Raw genomic sequence first — 21,968 nt, forward strand, 5'->3', positions numbered from 1 at the left:
GCAGACACTTTCAACAGTGGGTGTGTTTCTCATGCAAACACTGAGCTTGCATGCATAATAACTCCAGGATAGTCAAACTATTACACTATTGTTTCTGAATGACACCATTACTCTCATAGGGGATTCATGCTATACTATATATTATGCTAGACTATATATTAAATGCCACACTGTCTCTGTTACAAAACCTTTCCAGCTGTATTAATGTCTATAACATCTGAACTATTGCTCATTCACATGATTTATTCAAAAGCGAAAAATGATGAAATGATTACATTGATATTCCTATTTACATACATGAACTTTTAACATATATCACTGAACTATGGGCATAATTGATCAACGAATGCAGCTTTAGAGTCGTCCCAAAAAAAGTTAGATGTTGTTTTAAGACCTTAACACCTATGAAGCCTCAAAATGCTTGAAGGGATTTGAAATGCAGTAATGCGTTAAACCAAACAAATGAATCCTAGATCATAATCCAAGCATTTTAAACGTTAAGACCTAATAGTAAGCCCAAACATGTCTAAAGAAATTGTATGTTTAGATTTTGGATGATGTACTCACACAAAACGCCGCTGTGTTTGGGTCGCTCCTGCACCACCACCTCTTTAACACTCATAGTGCTGTAGTATTTCTCATTGCCTGTGACAGACAGAAGAGAGAAGACAACTAAACGTCAAATCACGAGTCCTTCAGAGATTTGTGTCAAAGCTTCGGTCTCTCCTTATTTCTCCAATCACAGCTCTGCTTAAACAGACTCAAATACAGAAAGATTTGCATGTAACCAAGGTAGTGCTCATGGTGGACAGACACATTTGTTTATTCGTAGGGCTCGTGCACAAACATCTGCTGGAAAGAAAGTTTTAAGTTATAGTGGGTGAAGTGAAGAATCCAAAGACAAGGCAACCTGTTAAAAACAAACAAACTGAGATTTGATGAGAGTGTTATTTATTCAACAAAGTCTTGTGCTGCTGTGGGATCCATCCTGATGATGTAAACACCGCTGTGTGACCATGAATTAAAAGTGCCCAACGGCTGTGACTGAGACATTTTCATGACAATAATAAAGTAAATTCAGAAAGGGAAAGACACCGGTGATCAGATTCAATTCCTAAATCAAATCAGTGACTGCCACACAACATCCACAACCAGAAATCGATTCGCACCAGAGCCAGGAGTGCCCCGGACACATAGCATTGACCCTTTACCACCTAATGTTTTAACAGGTGTACAGAAAGTATTTTAGCAAACGTAAAGTTTTATTTTTAGTATTAGTGACATACGAGGCACGTGCAATAAAAGTGTACAAAGTGTATTAACGTTCATCGTCTAGTTTTAGCAGCGAGACGACGCATGACAAATCGCTTACTAACCTTTTTGATGCACAATTACATCCTTTATTGAAACTTCAACTTCAAGACGACAATACTGTGGAAATCGGTGTAATTTTCGCACAACACCTGTAAGCATACCAAAAAGGGATCGTTTACGTCGGGCTCTTCAGCCATTTTTTTTTCGAGGGCCAGAGCATCCAAACGATAACTTGAGGGGCGCCACGTGACCAGCATTGTTATCAGCTCAAAACCCAGATGCAGAATGGAGACCATTGGCAAAGAAAACAGATTTCCAGAGGATCATGTGATTGTGGTAATGCTAACTGAGAACCATTGATTTAATATAGCTGTATTTACACATTTACATATATTTACTCATTTCTAATCTGCATGAAAACCCCAAATCGATTACGTTTACTATTATACAAAAGGTATTGCTGCATATATTTATTTAATCAAAAAACAAAACAAAACGCAGCAGGCTGAGACATGAGGGTTTACATTGAAGACGTGTCACGCTGAACCATTGCACATGATGGAATGTCTTTATTTCCCTTTCACAAGCTTAGAAAACATAAGCACCTACTTTGATTGATGCATTTCATAAACCGTGCAAAGATAACTCAGACAGTGCAACGATGATGACGGTCAACAGACAACCATGCTCACCCCGCAGCCATGATCCAAACACAGGTGAGCACACACACACACACACACACACACACACACACACAAATACAGACAACACAAACCCAGTGCCACCCACAGTAACCAATGACGTCACAATGCAGGTGCACATACAAAACAGTATAAAAAAATAAAGTAATTAAAATAATAGAAAAGTCAACGCCAATGTATGGCTCCTACAAAAGGGATAGTTCACCCAAAAACAAATACCACTCCCATAGGAACCAGAAAACTATTGAAGCTTCAAAAGGACTCAAAGGTTGACTCGTATATTTTAAGTGTCCTAAAGACATTTGTTGTTTTGGTTATTACGCATTGTTTAAAGGGCCATGAAACCTTATTGTTTCAGCTCCAGTCTACCTCACTATCATTTTGAAAAATGCAACTTAAATAGGCGTGGACGCTGTGAGAAGAAAAGCGAGGAGTGGGCGGGGGCACAAATATTAAGATTTGCTAAGAATAGCGGGTAATAAAAATAACATGTTGTATCACCTGGACACTTTTAGAGGAGGCACACTTCAAAAAATGTGGCATTACAGCGTAAGCGTTAAAGGAATATTCCATTTTCTTAAAAGAAAAATCCAGATAATTTACTCACCACAATGTCATCCAAAATGTTGATGTCTTTGTTTGTTCAGTCAAGATGAAATTATGTTTTTTGAGGAAAACATTGTTAAGTGTTGAGTTAAGTATAAATTTTTGGTGTCTATTAAAGTCCATTAAAATTAGAAAAATCCTGCAGTTTTTTTTCAACGGAGTTTCAAAGGTCTATAAACGATCCCAAACGAGGCATTAGGGTCTTAGGATCTAGCAAAACGATTGTAATTTTTGACAAGAAAAATGAAAAATATGCTCTTTTAAACCACAACTTTTCATCTAGGTCCGGTCTAGCGCAATCTAACGTAAATGCGTAGTGACGTAGGGAGGTCACGTGTTACATATATAAAACGCAAATTTGCGGACCATTGTAAGCAATAAACTGACACAAAGACATTAATTAGTATCAGTTGACATAGAATAACGTCGTACGGTCCTCTTTCAACACACTTGTAAACACTGGGGCGGAGTTTCACGTTCGTCTTCTATGACCTCTTGACGTCATGACGTATTGCGTGGGGTCACGCTAGCGCATGACGACCGGATCTAAACGAGAAGTTGTGCTTTAAAAGTGTATATTTGTTATTTTTATTGTCAAAAATGACAATCGTTTTGCTAGATAAGACCCTTATGCCTCGTTTGGGATTGTTTATAGTCATTTGAAACTCCGTTGAAAAAAACTGTTAAGTGTTGAGTTAAGTATTAATTGTTGGTGTCTATTAAAGTCCATTAAAATGAGAAAAATCCTGCAATGTTTTCCTCAAAAAACATAATTTCTTCTCGACTGAACAAAGAAAGACATCAACATTTTGGATGACATGGTGGTGAGTAAATTATCTGGATTTTTCTTTTAAGAAAATGCAATATTCCTTTAAGAGATCTGCAGAGAAAACATCTCAGGAGGAGCCAGTGGACAAAGAGGCGAAGGTCAAAAAGTTTTTTAAACAACGATGGAGAAAAGCAGACAATGGGGAGTCCCGCGATTGGTTAGTTTACGATAGTCCCGTACACACTGCATATTAATTCGGTTGTCAGGTCACCTTTTAATGCTTAATCCTGTTCTGTACACACACACAGTTCAGTCTTTTACAGGACTGACAACCGAATTCTACAACCGCATAAACTCCCGCAAAATGATGGCAGTGGCAACCGCATTTACAGAAACTCTGCACAGCGTGTACATAACTGAACAACTAGTAGTTAATAACGCGTTTAAACGTGTTAAACGGTCTTTCTTCTGAAAAAATAAACGCCTAGAATGGGAAAAAGTCTTCTGTATGCGCGGTACAGAAAATGACAGAGGTAGGAGCGTTTGCTGACTAGTGTTGCCAGATCTTACACAAAAAAACAGTGAACAAGAAAAATCCGATAATAAACCGCAATAAATCCAAATGCTTTACATTTAAAAATCAAAATATTTGGAGGGGCACATTTATACTTGTCACTTCATGAGCCAAAAGCCATAAACGGTTAAGCGACAAAACGGTATGAAAAAAAAGAGCTGTATAAAGTGCTGACTCGCTCCTCTTGCAGCTCGTAACTCCTCCTTCAGTTTTTTTGTACATTATCGGAAAGAATCAGTAAAGCTGATCTGTCTTTTATAAATATAATAAAATTAAAGAATTGAAGAATGTAATACTACTTTATAGATATGCAGAATCAGCTTGTTTGGGAGGCAGGAGTCATTTGTTTAACATTTGGGCCCTTTTGAAGCTTGAAGAAGTGTTCACCATACTTTCCCATTGTAACCAGAAACCAAAAAAAAAAAAAAATCTGAATTTGGGTTCTGAAGAACATAAAAAAAAAACAATGGGCATCAAATGACATAAGGCCGAGTAAACAACAAAGTTTGTCTTTATTTTAAAGCGTTAGTTCACCTAATGTTATTAGCTGTGTTTTTGAACCCTTGACAAAATAAAAATGTGCCCAATATAAACTGCAAAAAAGCATTTCACAAAAACTCCCATATATTGCAAAAGTTTTAATGCTCAAGTGAGGTGGTTTTTAACTCGAAAAAATTAATATATAAATCGCAAAACTGCAAGGGAAACATTATTCGCATTTACAGGTCACCTGACATGCATGTCACATTTTCATTCTTTGGTATTTTTGGTTGGAGAACACCACAAAAGAGGTGTGTACGACTTCATGTTGTGTCAAAAAAAAAAAACGACAAGCACGTTGACTTCAAAATACCGCAAGAGCAATTCAGGAATCAACAGCTGTGTATGCCTTCATGGTATTTTGATGTCGTCCGAATGTGCAGTTCCATAGGGATTCAAAAACACCCGTTGTCACGGTTTTTGGAATGACTGATCGCAAGACGACAAAACTGTTTAGTCCCATAACATCAGTTAATGAAAACGCCATCATTTTGTCCGTTTTTGTGTCAACATTTAGAAACGAACACTAAAGTTCAGCATAAAAACAAATGCAAACGCATCTACTTATGTGCATTATATATCTAACACACAAAAAAGACCCTTTTAAGATAAATCACTATCATGTCTGTTTCTGGATGTATGCATGTTGCGAACAGTAGATGGTTCAGGCACCAGAAGTGTTAAAGAGTCTGTCAGAACATAATACCTTCATTAAAAGTGACGCTTGGTTTTTTTCTCCACCACAGGATCTTTCTCAGCACAGCAGCCAAAAAGCCAGAAAGTCTCTTACATAGCCGCACACAGCATCCCCACATTGAGAGCAGTAGGCCTGAACACACACAGTCTCATATTAAACACACTACATGAGTAAAGATGATTGAATAATCTCGGTTACAGTCTGTCCTGATGTCTTAGTGACTGTGGAGACCAAAAAACAGCTTTTCCCATCAAGGTGTTGTGCAGATATACGGTGCAAATCTCAAACCGTGAAACATGCTCAGTGCAAGAACAAAGATGTGTGTACAATTCATGTGCATCTACAATGAGAGAACAGGTGTATAAAAAAAAAACTTTCTTCAGTCAAAAATAAATGAACATCTTAAATTGGGGGTGAATAAATGATCAAGAAATGTTCTTATAAAAGTGAAAGCACACAGAAGTAAGGATGAACACCAACAGGCTAAAATTTTGTTTTTTTTTGCATTGTAAACTACACATCATATACAGAAACCACAAAACCCATCCAGAAAGAAAACCACGGTGATAGCAGATGATGTAAATGACATAAGAGAGGAGAGCCTGTGGTTGATACCTTTAAGCAGGATGCATTGCATCAGCAGGGTGAATATGAAAGCTACATAGGTAGCCATTTTCCTGATGATATGAACACACATCTGCGACAACACCCTCAACACACCTGCAAGCATAACCATCAAGTCCGCTGTCCTTCAATATTACTCATAGCCATGCGATATTTATGAAATCTTTAACGCAATATTTATACAGTGTGGTATGCACACATGCACATTTTCTTATGTATGAAAATAAAAACAGAACTTTATATTAACATTAACACATTTGGCAGACGCTTTACTCCAAAGCGACTTAGTGCATTAAAGGTATAAATCAGGGCTAGTCAACTGTAGTAATCATCTTTATCCGGCCCACCGGTCACCTTTGGCCGTTTATCAATCATAAGGCTACAGCCTCCGGAGGCCGCATATGCTGACTGCATACTTCATCAATTTTTAGTCAACTGAGCATTACATTCACAAATCATAAGCATATTACAACAATTTATGATTAAGAATAATAGTCAACTTTATAGTAGTTATAATTCTGAAATAAGACTTAATGACACATGCAGCCTGGAAATGCGACCTCCGGAGGCTGCAGCCTTATTGAGAAACGACCATAGTCTGATTTAAATTCAGCGTAGTTACTTTTACCTTTCCACTGCACAAGACAACACAAAAAGGGGCTGTGTGGGGTACCAACCATCTGCGTGTGTGTAATTATCTGATCCAATTCGAGCTTTGGATGCATTAAAGAAAATAAACTTATGCGACTACACTGCATGTGACGTGGCGACAGGAGGTGATGTGCTTCAGCGTGTTCCAATCAAAACTGTGTGCAAAGTTAAAATTATTGTTTGTTTTACTTTATCAGTAACACTTGAATACTTACTGGTAAGTAAATTATTAACTATACATATATTCGTAGATTAAAGGTTCTCTCCCATGACAGATTTACGATTAAACTATATTTTTTCATTACGACTGCCAATACGGGGGCGAACTCCCGACAGTTATATCTGTATGTAATGTACAATGGAAAGGCTGTTTAGCCTATATATCTATAAAATATACAAAAAAGAAAACATGTAGGGCAATTTTAGTCATTAGGAGAAGACTGGCTATATGTTGTGAATACTTGACATGTAACAATTAATGAAACTCAAACAGTTATAAACAAAATATGTTTAGGAGTGTTGATCTTTTACACTTATACTATTAACATTTGGCTCTTACATTTTAAACTGCAAATGTTTTTAAATATTAATAAAGAAAATATGAGTTTTCAGTAATTAAAAGGCTTTTAAATTTCATTTTTTTTAAATGCATGTTTTTAATATGTTTTTTTAAATATACAACAACAAAAGTAACAAAAACGACAACACCACACACACATATGGTCAAAGTAAAAAATATATCAAAAGTAAAAATAAGGGTAAAAGTTTGGCCCGTGTCATATTTACAATTTTAAAATCAATTTTAAAAACATTTTTGTCAGTATGTGTGATCCCGGGTTCAAACCCATGACCCTTGCACGGCTAACGCAAAGCTCCAACACTGATCTACACCATACATATAACCAATATCGGTAAAGGTTTTTTTTGCATCGTGACATAAATCTCTTAATAGATTTTTCTAAACAAGTGCTGGGTTGCAGAAAGCCCTAATATGGAGCTGGTTTGGTTGTGGTTATGCAAATTACTAACCTCCCCAACCATGCTGCAGTTCAGTTAAAATATTCTGAATTAATCGACTATACATTAGAACGAGTGGATGAACTTGTCAGAAATGTGTTAATTTTTTAGCTTTTTTTCCCTCTAATTAGGTTACCAAATACCAATGCTTGTTTAATATTTCATTACTTGAACTTATTAATGATAATTTAATAAGTAAACAGTCAGTGATATAATAAGAGAAACAAAATGAAAATAAAAAAAAGTTCAAGATATAAATACACAGTTTGTTTTTTGATAATGCAGGATTGCAAAATAACGCAACATTTGATTTTGCACCATGTTCGGCGATCACAGAATCACAAATAACTGGAGGGACCGAATAAAAGTTATTAGCGAATAAGACCCCCTAATTTTGCGGCACTTGGACTGCATGTTTGCGGAGTCGGAATACAATCCAGTTCCCTCACTTAATAGTGAGCATCAAGTGATGTTAAGATAAGACTGAACTGATCAGTAATCTAGTTATAAAGCTGCAAAAGATTCCTCAGATGCATATGCAGAGCGGCAGGTGACGCATAGTATACAGTTAAAATGCTGCAATAGACCTGTGTAGCACATCAGCATTTAATTCTGAACACCCCCACAACATCCATGCATCTCTGCTGAAACGAGCACAAATGAATCTTGGGTAATTGGCTTTATGCCCAGCTGCACTACTTCCTGAACTTCAGCCAGCTTCTTGTTTCCTGTCTGCCATTATTGGACAAACTGATTAATCCAGGTGTGCCTGACCTCAGTAGTCACAACAACAATAATCAGACACACCTGGATTAATCAGTTTGTCCAATAATGGCAGACAGGAAACAAGGAGCTGGCTGAAGTTCAGGAAGTAGTGCAGCTGGGCATAAAGCCTATTGACACATTTCATGGTGTATTTTCTCACCTGTCTTGTTTCTGCGGTTGTCCCTGCAGTACACTGTAGTGTTTGAGGCAGTAGGAAATGAGGCAGCGCTGGGTGATTGTGCAAAAGACGCTTGATGCCCAGCATCGGCGTGCGGGGCGGATGAGGTCGAGGGAGAGCCGTGGTTCTCTCTCCTGTCACTGCTGAAGCTGCAGTCTTTACAGTTGTAGTCATTCTGTGCGCTGGAGGTCTGTGGCGTTGGGTCCACAGTGCTGTGGTGTCCACTGTCTGAAAAAAAGCATCAAAGTTCAAACATTAAAACTAAACTGGTAGACATCTCGTAATGACTCATAAAAATTATCATGATTTCATAACAGCGACTTCTGATTGGCCGATCTCTCCTGAACTACACTCATTGGTATTGAATGCAACTTCATTAAAATTAATATCGCCATGAAGAAAATGTAACCATTGCATTTTCATAAGAGCTTATCTCTGATATTATCCCCATCAAAACCTATTCAAAACAAAATATTACAGTAATGCTCAGGATGTTGATAAATTAGCATCACATAAGGGTGATTCAAAAGTCTGCTGCCACTGACCCCAGCATCTCTCGACGAGAGTACGTTCATGTATGTATGATTCATCCAGCAGAGAAGAAAGCAGAGAAGCATCGCTGGGTGGACAGCTGTTCAGGGTGCTGTTATGGGCATGCTGGAATGATGTTGAAGGTCTTGGCGTTTGTGGAGTCGACCCAGAGAAAGATTGATAATCCCTTCTGCTCCTAAGCCTACAGAAGAACAACATAGAACAGGAAAAATATTATAAAAATTATAATAACAAATTTAACCAAGATGCTCATAGCTGCAAAACAGGACTCATTTGGTCCTAAGTTGATTAGGGACATTATATAAAACGGGGATAAACTTAACTTACTAAATTTGAGATTTAGTGACGCACTGCTAAGGGTGTCACGATTTCGATTTTTATCCGAAATCATTCGAAATTAAGTCACAAACGTCGATGCTGCGTAACGGAGTCTGTGCCAGGACCGGCCGTTTCTCTGAACTGAGATCCATTTAAGTTTCACAATAACTTATTTCAGTTGCTTAAGAGTTATGAAAACAGCATTTAAACATGACTTATTGGGGTATAGCCTCAATCTCGTCTAACGGTAATAAGTACCGACAGGAATGTTCATCTGACAGGAAGTTTCATTTTATCAGGTATGTGCGTGTACCATATTTTTCCACGGGCAGCACGACTAACATGGCAGGGCATCTCGGGGTTCAAGGTCAGATATAATATTTCATAAGAGTTTAGTCTAAAAATGGCATAGCAACCTGTTCTTTAAAAAAAGAGAAGTAAAAATCGAGAATTGAATCGTGACCTTAGAACCGAAAAAGTAATTGAATCGAGGATTTAGAAAATCGTGACACCTCTATGCACTACTAGTTTAGCTTTATTATGGTAGAAAACAGGGTCCACGACATTTGGGGCAAAAATTTCATCCATCCTTCAGAGACGCAATCCACAGGCCTCCAGTGGGTTAATAAAAGCCTTCTGATGGGTAATCGAGTCGTGTTGATCATTTCTGTGAAGGATTTGTTTTCTACTGTTATAAAGCTTGGAAGAGCCAGGACATTTTCTAAAATAACTCAAACTGTGTTTGTCTGGAAGATGATTGACATGTGTATCTCGGATTGCTTGAGGATGAGTAAATCATGCCGTAATTTTTATTTTTCACCAAACTTCCGCTTTAACAAAGGTCTAGTTTGATGACGCTGTGGAAAAGAGTAAAATGACAGGAGTTGTATTCTTCACCTTGATCGGCGATGGAAATCAATCCAATGCGACTCCTGCAACGGGTCGGGTACCCGCGGATACCCGCATAAAAGTGTCTAAAACGGGTGGATTGTGACATTCCTAAAATTCACGGGCAGTTATGCGGGCGGATAATTAACTCCGTACGGGCGGGTAGTAGCGTGAATGAAAATGTGTGCAATATTTGTATGTCTAAATTACCATTACACACACAACATATGACCCATCACGTCAGCACCACTGCGACAGTGCGTGACTTTTGTTGATGCTTCTCGTAGCCTAGTTGGAGCGAGCGTTGCAGGAGTTGCATAAAGTTTTGCCGTTGATAGCTGGAAGCTGGGAACGTCTTCTCTTCGAAAGCTTTTCGAGACGAGACTTAGGAGCACAGCAGGGGTTGTGTAGGTAGGTTGTATTTTTTCTTGTTCTTTTTTATTAATAGGTCCATTTGTGTATAGTTATCAGGATCCATAGCCTATTTAGGTGGCGAGGGTAGGCAACTTGAATGGCGCAAAACAAAGCGCACTTTAGCCTGTTTTATTAGCCCATTCATGACGCGGTTGTGATGTTGAGAAAGGTAATAGATAAAAAATAAAGCACTTTAATTGGAATGGTTTTAGCCTGTGCGATTTATGCGTGTGCAGGTCGGGTAACGAGCCAAATATGAATGGTCTGGGCGGGTGCGAATTTAATTTTGATATCACGGGTGACTGGTCAAGTCTGGTGCTGAACTTTGCGGCTACAGGAGGGAGCGGGTCACCAAAAATGAACGCGTGCAGGACTCTGTCATGTATGTCAAAATAAAATGAAATTTTATAACAGTTATGCTACAACATAAGAAAACAGAGATGCTAAGTAAATATTTCTGCGTCTGCCGCTGCGCAGAACGAATAACATATGACATCACGGTATCGTGACTCAACAGTACTGCTAAAGTAATCGCTCTCATGATACTTTGATAGGTCGATCGGTCTGGAATCACTTCCTGTGTTGTGCTATAAGCATCAAACAACTTCTTGTGATCCCTAAACTCTCTTGCATTCTCTCTAGCTGCTTTTGAACATAAATGCTCACTAAGTGCATCCCAAAAGCATTTGAGAAATTCACTGACCAGTCAATTTTCATACATCTCTACTTACTTGTCATCTTTGCGGCTGTAGATGGCACTGGAGTTTAGTGACAATTCAAATGGGTTTTCATCTCCATAGTGACCCGTGCCGGTATGCAGACGGAGACTGCGTCTGGACATCCTGAGGGATTCGTGTCCGGAGCCAAACCAGAGCTCCCTTTCAAAGTGTAGTCCTGAAGATGAGTAGCTGGAACTGACAGAGATACAGCAATGTTAATTACTGCCATGATCTACTGTATAATACATGCAACAGGCTACTAACATCCCACTGTCATTCTACAGTACAACAAAAAATAAAGTCACTGACACCATTTATCATACATGAGTAAATGCATAAACAAACAGCGCTGTAAACAGCCATTACATAAGCTACAACATAATATTAATTATTTGGACATAAAATACCAGTTAAGAAGTGCATTTTTGCATTTTTTTTGTTAATTCTTTGGCAATGTATTATTCCAGTGATATTATTCATTAAATTAATATTATTCTTTACCCTTTCATCCCCCTCTATTTGTTACTTTGTACGCATAGATGGATTGTTATTATTATTATTATTATTATTATAAGGGTATGTTCAGTTCAGTGTTATAGTACTTGTGTCAAAAAAAGAAGTATAACAGTAAATAAAAATCGGTTTAGCATATCAGTTATCGGGCATATAAGCATCCAAATACCTGGAATCGGTAATCCCCAAATGTAGAAATACTACATTTTAAGTAATAGCCGAAGTGAAAACAGTGGTCAAATTTAAATTTTTAACAAGAGTCTGGTTTAATTATTAGGAATAAATCTAAAGTTGTCTAAAGTTAAACGGTGATAAAACATAACTGTAAGAAAGTAAACGGACTGTCATCAGGGTATGTTTTTATATATTTTAATTCATTTATTTAGAAAGCTTACTTTCATTCTTTACTGGGTACCGTCTATTTGTACAAAAAAATCATATAGTTCTCTACCACTGACACAGTTGATACCAACAACACAGAACAGGGAAAAATAAAACAAAAACCCTCAGCTCTGAAACACATATACATACACATTACACAATTACTGCAAAAAAGCTTATTTTCCAGCCATGTTTTCTATACCAAGTGCCTCCATCAACCCAGCAGCACTAAAGTAAATCCACAACAATCCCAGCATTCACGCCTGTGAACTTTGGAGCCATCCTGCTTGCATGAAGTCTGTAAGTGTGGCAATGACCAATCACAACAGCAGCTGGTGAGCAAAGTATACTAGAACGCTAAACAGTAACGTAGCAATGTATCATTAACTTAATTTGACCTTTGCTAAAGTATTTTTGCGTTACATAATACCACTGACACTGTGGCTAACGCTTAAGGTAATACAACCACACACTGAACACACACAAACACCACCCCACTATACAACACACGCAGAGAGTAAGTAAAAAACAGAGGTGTGATACACACAGCACCGTCCAGCCCCAGCTCGCCAGACCGTACGTGTCGTCACAGTTCATTCCCTGGATGAATCACATTACTGCGGACGGACACACACTTTCTACAGACCTAAGGAGATCTGCAGGGATCAAGCGCACTAAGAGGGTTTGATCTACTTCCTGTGTACAGCTCCCGTAGATGACATGTGAGCCATAAACACTCCCTCCATACAGTACCTCGGGATCTTTTATCATATGTGCATTTTATAAAACAGAAAAACACCTCACTGCCCTTTAAACAAGAAATTATTTATCAACAAAATAAGGCTCGGTTTACACCCGTCTCAAATAATCTCAACACAAATGGTCAGTCAGACATCACAGATTACAATCACACAGAGTGCAGTAATGTTTTCCAAATTGGCCTTCTGTAACCAAATGTGATAAGAAACTTTCAGGGTGTTTTTTATGTTTTTAACACAAATAGATAGAACAATATTTGGTCATCATTAAACTAGGGATACATAACGATTAATCGCACTTAATCTATAGCAGAACAAAAGTTTGTGTTTACATCATATGTGTGTGTGAACTGTGTATAATAACTTTGTATAGATAAAAGCACACACATGCATGTATAAATTTAGGAAATTTTTACATGTGTGTATATACATTTGTATATTTGTATAATGTTTATTATATATACTTAATATATTTTTTTTTCTTAAAATTATACCTGCATGTGTGCATATTTATATATACATAATTATTATACAAAGTTCACACACATATATAAATGTTGTGCAAATGAAGTGGCAACACATTACTAATGATAAATACTTTTTATATTTACGGTAGGACAGAGAGGTAGAAAATATCTTCATGGATCATGATCTATACTTAACTTTTTATGCCAAAGATCATTAGGGTATTAAGTAATAAGTATAGAAATTAAAGTAAAGTAAAGTAGTGAGATCTTTAAAGGGATAATTCACTCAAAAATTAAAAATAATCTGCTCAGTCTAGGCCTGTCACGATAACAAATTTTGCTAGACGGTAAATTGCCTCAGAATTTATCGCGATAGACGATAACATTGATGCTCCGGGACCATTATAATAATGCAGATACACCTTTTCAAAGATCTATAAACTTTTATTTCTAAACAATAAGTAATACTGGAACTGGAAGACATTATAAATATCCACAAGAAATGAACAAAATAACAGGATGATTGCGTTTTAGGTGCATATGCATGTTTGTCGTGTAGCCACTTTTAAGTGCTACGTTTTTACCACAAATGCGACATAACGGCTCGTTCAGGTTTAGTGTTTCACCTCGGTCATTAGGTTTAAATCCAAAGTACTCCCACATTGCAGCTGTAGCGTTTGGTTTTGAAACTTGGCTGTTTACACGTGGTATAAGTGGACGAGAGAGACATATCACGTTTACACCTGGTATTTAAACCCGTCTCTTTTGTCCACTTTCGACCGCTTCTGTCCTGAATACTGTGAGGGGGTGGTCTGTCGAGACGGCGGGCGAGTCTCTCCGCTGTCATTTAAACGCCAGCGGGAGTAATTATGAGTTTATATGGACCCAAACTAATATTATGTCCACTGCTTGTTTAGCAAGTAAACATGCTGCACAGTATTTTCTACATGTATATGTTAGAGCTTTCTCTGAATTTTCAGCACAATTGATGAAATAAGATCGCGCAACTTTCACACGCTTGCAAAATGAAACTGCGGAGATCACCCGCTTTAGTTTATCAATGAAAGGCTAAAAATAGCACTGTTCACCTTGTGTCAGAAAAGTCGTATAACATTGTGATCCGATCGATGAAAACGCATGTTAATGACAAGTGTAAACAGCCTCTAGTAAATCCATCTTTTTCTCCAACTCTCATCTCAACTAGTGTTTTCTCCTGCTACACTCCTCACGCGGCGCTCATCCTCCTCAGTACGCCTACTGTGATAGTCTACGCCAGGAGTCCCCCCTCCCCACACAGATCATGCGACTGACAAATGACTGACGAAGGTTCACTCGTTGCACGGAGCGGTCATCCAGTCTCTTTGGTAGAGAGAGAGAGAGACAAGGAAAACAAACAAGCATGCAAATGTGAATTATCACGGCCTAAAAAAATGATCGAGCTCATTTTATTTACCGTGTGATTAATCGATTTATCGCGACAGGCCTAGCTCAGTCACATTTTTACAAACCTGTATAAACATTTAATGTTCTGATAAACACAAAAGAAAGATATTGAGAAATGTTTGTAACCAAACCGATAGAGGCCCCTCTTTGACTTCCATAGTAGAAAAAAACATAATACTATGGAAGTCAATGGGGCCTCAGATTGGTTTGGTTACAAACATACCTTAAAATATATTCCTTTGTGTTCACCAGACCAAAGAAAATAAATTATGCAGGTTTTTAATCCGTCTCACACGAGAGTGACAAAATCATTTTTAACTGAACTATCCCTTTAAATTTCCATTAAAACATTGAAAAAAATGGTCAAATATCATTCATCATCAAAACAGAATTGTCAATGTGAATTTGAGTCCTGCAATTAATAAAGTGCTGTTATTCTCAATTTATATTGATATAATGTTAACGTATCCATGAAAAACACACAATGATTGATGTAATAACCCCAAATGATGATGGCATGTGTCTTGGATGAGGACCAAACCTGGACAGGTCAACTAAAATAATAACATTGTTAGCTGTATTATAACGACTCAAATTTGGGTGAATATAAATAATTCAGAATTACAATACGTATCATGAAGAAAATATCGAGTATTACATGTAGGCCTACGCAGGATTCATCATCACCGTAATGTCCAAATGCGTGAAACAGAAAACACGTGACGCAAACGTGCGGCGTGACCTCCAACCTCACGCAATCTTAACCTTCTTCTAGATTAAAGTAAAGTTAGCGAAAACAAACTTCAATATATTCCCATCAAACCATCATAAATCGTTTGTGATGATTATTTTGTAAAATAAATGTATTTAAAAATGTGACAATGGTCCACAAGTGAATCACGTATATCACGTTCAGGAACTCAAATATCGAATCATGAACCAGGCAAGCAGACGAATGAGAACCAATGAGAGAGGAGCCCGCCAAATACAAAACCACATAGACAAGTGACCTTTAAATAATCAACAGTAAACACAAAACATTAATCACGACATGGTATTTCACACACGGATGAAGTTTTGTCGACTTCAGTTAGTAATACATCCTCAAATTAAAAATGAGATTTGTTAATAGCATTAAACACTTTACCGCCACGTTAAACGTGCAAACATCCGCGTGTAACATAAACATCGTAACGAGCACAGCAAGCGGTACAATCTGATTTTAAAACAACCTACCTGAAGTTAAATATCACTCAGATGAAGAAACTCGTCGATATATTAACTGCAATAAAGTACATTCACGCGTTAGTTGTGTCCTCTCCTCAGTATTACGATTTAGCGCTGATATAAACGTGCTAGCCCGAACGGCGTTGATCTGCTTATCAAATATCGCGCGGCTACTTAATTCACGTGGCGTGGCGTTACGTTGACCTTGAAGATGACGTCATATCCGCACAACCTTTGGGGGTCTACTGCTAACACCTCTATTTTTTTTTTATTTTTTTTTAAAACAAATTAAAGATTGAAAAGTTGCGCGTTTTCACTTTTTTATGAGCTGTAATGATTGTGTTTTGTTAAGCCCGCAAAAATGGCATTGCATGATTTCTGACGACACCACCAGCGCTGTGGTTTAATATCGTCACTTATTAATTTATAGAGAATATTTTTAAATACATTTATTTTACAAGACATTAGCTGCATTTTGTTGTTTGAAAAAATATAGATATTTTATTTATCTGAAGTTAAATAAAATATAAAAGTTTTCAAAAGACGTTTCATAAACAGTAGGCTACTGAACTACTGCTATACATAGACTGCAGATGAATGCATAAATGATGCTTAAGTGACTGTGATCTCTTGCTTTGAAGATAAGCAGTCTTCTGCAGGTACTTCACCCAGGCCAGTATACTTTCATTTACTGTGCAAGTATATATATATATATAACCCATAAGTCCCTTTGCCTGAATATTTTGATAATGCATGCTTAAAACTAAGGAGATACGTGGAGGTCATAGAGGTTTAGGCTACTTTTTATATTGTTTTGTGTTAGGACTTAGATGTTTAGACCATACCTTGTTAATATTCCCACATTAGGTCAAATCCAGCTTTAATTAGGCTATAAGCATTTCAAAATACTCACAACTTCTTCCAAAGACTCCTTTTTTAGTATGTTATAAAGTCATAAAACAAGTAAAAAACTAGGCAGTTTTTGTCATCAATTAAATTTTGTTTAATTTTTATAACAAATAAAAATGTAAAAGGCAAATGATACTCAATGATTAAGTATAAATTGCAAATATCAAAGTTTCAATCAAGGGTGTATTTGGCTCATTGTACCTGGTAGAATGTAAGCATGAGAGTTTATGTATTTGTATGTAATGCATGTCTGTACTGTAAAAATACTGTAAACAATAGAAATTGTGTAATCACAGTGAAGAAAAAATGAAAGAACATACAGTAGCATGTAATGAATCCCTAGGTATTTCTTTTTTTATCTGTAGTTAAATAAACAATTAAAGTTTTCAAAAGACGTTTCATAAACATTAGGCTACTGAACTATGGCTATACAGACTGCGAATGTATGATGCTAGGTGACTGTGATCTCTTGCTTTGAAGATAAGCAGTCTTCTGCAGGTACTTCACCCAGGCCAGTATACTTTCATTTACGGTGCAAGAAGTTATCCCTGCTGTTCCTGCAGATTTCTGATGGTCCTACATGAACAATTATAAACAAAACACATTTATTCAACAGAATATCTGCTTTGCTGGAGATGACAACTACTTAATAAAAAACTCACGCTGGAGGCTTTTCAGATAATTTCAAACTTATATTTGGAAAGGTTAGGCAAACAAGGCTTTGTTACTGTTGTCACAAACATCCAGTGAAGCAAATAGAGTAAAAACCTTTATTTCACCAAACAAATAAAGACTTGACCGGGCATTCACCATCAGTAGACAGGCACAACAAACATAATGACTGAGTAACATGGAGTAAATTTTACAATAAAAGAAAATACAAAAACTCATAAACTAAGAACAGGAAACATGAACAAAACCTTTTGTTACATTTTTTCACTGAATTCTAGATCTGTCACGGATCAGTTTGATAATGTAAATATGATGTATGTCCCTTTGTGTTTAATCAAATGACTGATTATTAATTGTCTGTTATTGGCTTCATCAGTCAAGTCATTCATAAAAACACACATAAAAACAAGCACATCCTATCCACACAACAAAACACCAAACATAAACTGCACTTCATCCATGAAGCTTATTTGTGTTTTGTTAAATTCTAGGCATTACCTTCAGATAGAAAAAAAAGAGTCATTCACAGATTATACATTAAAGGTTACAGCAAAACATACTTAAATCTTATGAAATATTAATATACATGACACATTTATTTATTTATTTATTTAATAAATATCTTTCAATCTATCTTTTTCATAAGAAATAAACACAATAAAGTTTTTGAAAAATAACAAAATGACAATGCAATCAAAATCAAATAGTAGCCAATCCTACTAATGTCATATTAGTACTAGACCACATGTCTGTATTGGCTGCAACAAAAAAATACAAATTCCTTACAGATCCTTAAGAATAACATCCTTTACTTCCCTAAATTTGGAATTGCTGGTTAAGGAGGGCCATCTGCTACGGTCTCATTTATACAGGCGCTGCAGCTCCCCCTTGTGTTTTTAGAGAGATGTGCAATCATTGCGGTGATCTGAAACAAAATGAGATGATTACTTATTCATTGTGACAGCCCTAAACAGCACCATGCTAGATTGTTTTGTGCTGTTTATATTCACCTTGTTTTTCACGACAACAAGGGTTGCGCCATTGCGCTAATTTTGTCAACGTACTTCCGGCCGCATGGATGAGGAGCAGCTGAGGTATGGCTGAAGGTGTTTGAGCTTAAAAAGCTCACTCAAGCGCCCTTACGTTTGTTTCTTACCAATTTTAATGGACGGGAAACCGACTGAGGAACACCCTTATCCCGAGTAATGGTTCGGCTACGATGTTCCAGTAAGGAAGCCACTCCGGGTGTTGAAGGTGGTCCATTTCAGGTAAGCTAACTTAGCTAACTGTGTGCCTGTTCGCCTAACGTTAGATTTGTAAAGTCCGTTCGACGAATACATTTAAGATCAGTAACGTTAGTTAATAAAATGCAACTAGTTTGAATAATTTTCATTGCCCACTTATATTTTTATATTTACTATAGTACAACGAGATATTATAGTACATTACATTCTTACAGTAGCCCACGTGATTCCTACAAGTTACCGAGATTTCAGATGCTAGTCAGTTCATTTCTTATTCAGATATTGATAATGACCTATTAAACGACATATTATTTAACACTGAAGTTAGAGATTGTGTGTATAATGTTACTGTCTCTTTTTAATGCATCTCTCTCTCACACACTGTTCTGTTTAAGTATGGGTGCCATTTATATATTAATTCTCATGATGCAAGTTTATTTTAAATACTAACATAAAAATGTTTATGGTTATATTGTTTTCACAGATGCATTGATGTGTAATGATGCAGTGGACAACTGTGAGGATTATACAATTAACATGTTCCTAAACTGTGATGCAGAAACACAATGGGAACATATATGAGTGCCATTGTTTTGTCACAAGATGTGCACCAGTCTTGTTTTTTGTAGGGGTTGTTTGTAAAAACTAAAATGTCCTATATAAATAAGGTCTAGTCCTGTAAACCCTGTCTGAGAAACTGCGCCAATGTGTTTAGCTGGCACAAATGTACATAATTCTGCCGATAAACAACCATCTTTGTCAGCTTTACATTCAGTTGCAGAGCACTTTACCAGTACATACACCAACAGCTTCAAGATATACGCTTGGGATCAGCTCCTGATGACCCTGATAAAGCTGTGTCTTAATTTATTGCAGGGTGGTCTTGCTGAAAAGTTAGCTGTTTCTTAGTCCATAGTTATTTTTATAAACCTTTACAATGTGACCTGATGTTGTAAAGTTACATTAAACCTTCATATGTGATCAAATGTCATGCAGTGATATTAAACATTTACAATGTAATCTGTTGTGAAATTATATTAAACCTTTACAGTGTGAGATGTTACCTGTCATGCAGTTATATTAAACCTTCACTATGTGATCAGATGTCAGGAATTTCTTAAACCATATGTGAGCTCTGTAGATTCCACTTAAAAGGATTTAAAGGAACAGTATGTAGGATTGTGGCCAAAACTGGTATTGCAATCACAAAACTTGTGGCTAAAACTGGTACTGCAATCACACAACTGTGGCCAATATACAACATGACAACATAAACATCAGTTGAGGGCTGCAACTCCACTTTTTAAATGACAATATCCTGGCCAGACCATTGTTGTCATTGATATAAGTATTTGAAATGAACATGATTTCTTAATGTCTAGTGACATATCAGGGCCATTTTATGATTCATTTATATACATTTCTTACATACTGTTCCTTTAAGTCTCCTAATTTGAAAGAATAAATCTTGTCAAGTTTGCAAATGAATTCTATTGTGGTACATTACCAAATGAAAACGAATCGGTGAGTTATTGGACTGGCTGGGGTGCACATTTGCTTTAAAAAAGACGAAATCACTGTAAATATTGGTAGGCAATAGGCATAAGTACTTTAATCATTTTAAATGCTGCTCCATCAACTCCCTTCGACAGGACGAGGTAGTTAAATATGTCCTATATGTTACCTGCTGCGGCCACAGCCACTTCATATCGTCTACCCACGTAACGACTGATGGGACATTATGAGACTATCCGAGCGTTGTATGTAAGTTTTCTCCGTGCTCCCAACTTAAAACATTTACAGCAATAGTGTTATTTGTCATTTTGTTAAAGTTATAGTGAACTACAAACAATCTTCTATACTAGGAGGTACTACTTCTATACTCGCGCTGTCTTGGAAGCGTAAAAAAAAAAGATTTGTGATTTGTATGCAAAGTTTATATATTTTTTTTTTTATAATTTAAAAAAACATTATATCACCAGGCAGGTCTGCCAAGCCAATCAATGTAGGCTAATTTACAATTAATTTTTATAATATTTATTTGTAATAATATAATAGTTATATGAAATACGTATTAATAAACAATATTATTATTAATAATTATTATTTGATAATACATACAATTTTTTTATATTCATATTATTAGAGCTATATATATATTAACATCTTTAATCATGATTAGGCCTAATGAAAATTAAGAATATGCCATTTTAAAAACCATCAACAAATTCAGTGACTTGGTGCATATAGGTAAATACGACATGTAATATACATCAATACATGTGGTGCATTTTGAGAGTAAAAGGTCTATGGCCCATATACTAGATCTATGAGGAAGTTTATGATCTTGTAAACAATTTTGTGTATTTTCTGAGTTTCATTCTTTGAAATTAGACAATCGCTACTTCTGTTTTTTATATCAACTTTATTAATACTTTAAGTTTTATGGTTTGGTTATAATATTGATTATCACATTATCATTTAATGTGAATTAGGTTTCAAAAAAACAAAATAATAAAGACGAAGAACTGAACAAACAGTAGCACAATTTAAGTCTTTATTCTTTTTTAAAATGTCATACTTCTTAACAATTAAACCTTAAAATCATCTGAGGTTTTAATACAATAAAAATGAATAATTTTCACAATAGAAACACTTCATGGTTAGTGTACAAACATTTGTGTTAAATGCATGATTAAAGTTTTAACATGTGCTTAAGTGCAATCAAGAGTGAATCCCTAAACAACCGAACATAACACAACAGAGTAAACACTGTATTGATTTATGCGTACATTATTAAAAAATGAACATTTTATAGCAAACATATTTGTGTTCTTGATGACTGCATGAATAATAAAATCAAACTCCCGTGGATCTCATTGGTAAGGTTTTACAATTTTCATAGAAATGTAGTTCTGTAAATAAAAACACAAACAACACACAAGATTTCACATTACAACTCAAACGAAAAGTTTAAAAAGTTTTAAAAGTGATTCTTAAACAGATCTCATAAACATCCAGTATTTA

General features: G+C 36.3%; 2 protein-coding genes and 1 long non-coding RNA gene across 13 annotated transcripts in view; 1 reads left to right on the top strand and 2 right to left on the bottom strand.

Moving 5' to 3' along the window:
• Positions 1-16,289, bottom strand: part of sun1a (Sad1 and UNC84 domain containing 1a) — a 42,946-nt gene extending 26,657 nt beyond the window's left edge. For 2 of the 9 annotated variants that reach the window (XM_055176342.2, XM_055176340.2), the window contains exons 1-8: positions 12,769-12,906; positions 11,340-11,522; positions 8,982-9,169; positions 8,419-8,664; positions 5,817-5,921; positions 5,211-5,333; positions 1,377-1,463; positions 568-645 (exon numbers count right to left, since the gene is read on the bottom strand). In XM_055176342.2, the coding sequence (XP_055032317.2) occupies positions 568-645; positions 1,377-1,463; positions 5,211-5,333; positions 5,817-5,921; positions 8,419-8,664; positions 8,982-9,169; positions 11,340-11,522; positions 12,769-12,818 (1,060 nt within the window). In that variant the 5' untranslated portion in view covers positions 12,819-12,906. Of the gene's footprint in view, positions 1-567; positions 646-1,376; positions 1,464-5,210; positions 5,334-5,816; positions 5,922-8,418; positions 8,665-8,981; positions 9,170-11,339; positions 11,523-12,768; positions 12,907-15,547; positions 15,571-16,125 lie in introns of those variants that run through there. The other 7 variants (XM_055176347.2, XM_055176343.2, XM_055176350.2 and 4 more) reach the window with 5 other exon arrangements.
• Positions 16,290-17,851: 1,562 nt separating this feature from the next.
• Positions 17,852-19,624, top strand: LOC129421263 (uncharacterized). The gene is made up of 2 exons (XR_008637047.2): positions 17,852-18,965; positions 19,426-19,624. It is a non-coding gene; the product is annotated as an uncharacterized lncRNA (long non-coding RNA).
• A 1,860-nt stretch (positions 19,625-21,484) lies between these two features.
• Positions 21,485-21,968, bottom strand: part of myof (myoferlin) — a 56,331-nt gene continuing 55,847 nt past the window's right edge. For all 3 annotated transcript variants that reach the window (XM_055176078.2, XM_055176077.2, XM_073866676.1), the window contains one exon: positions 21,485-21,856. In XM_055176078.2, the coding sequence (XP_055032053.2) occupies positions 21,818-21,856 (39 nt within the window). In that variant the 3' untranslated portion in view covers positions 21,485-21,817. The remainder of the gene's footprint in view (positions 21,857-21,968) is intronic.

Source organism: Misgurnus anguillicaudatus, chromosome 4 (assembly GCF_027580225.2).
Source record: "Misgurnus anguillicaudatus chromosome 4, ASM2758022v2, whole genome shotgun sequence".
Classification (NCBI taxonomy): domain Eukaryota; kingdom Metazoa; phylum Chordata; class Actinopteri; order Cypriniformes; family Cobitidae; genus Misgurnus; species Misgurnus anguillicaudatus.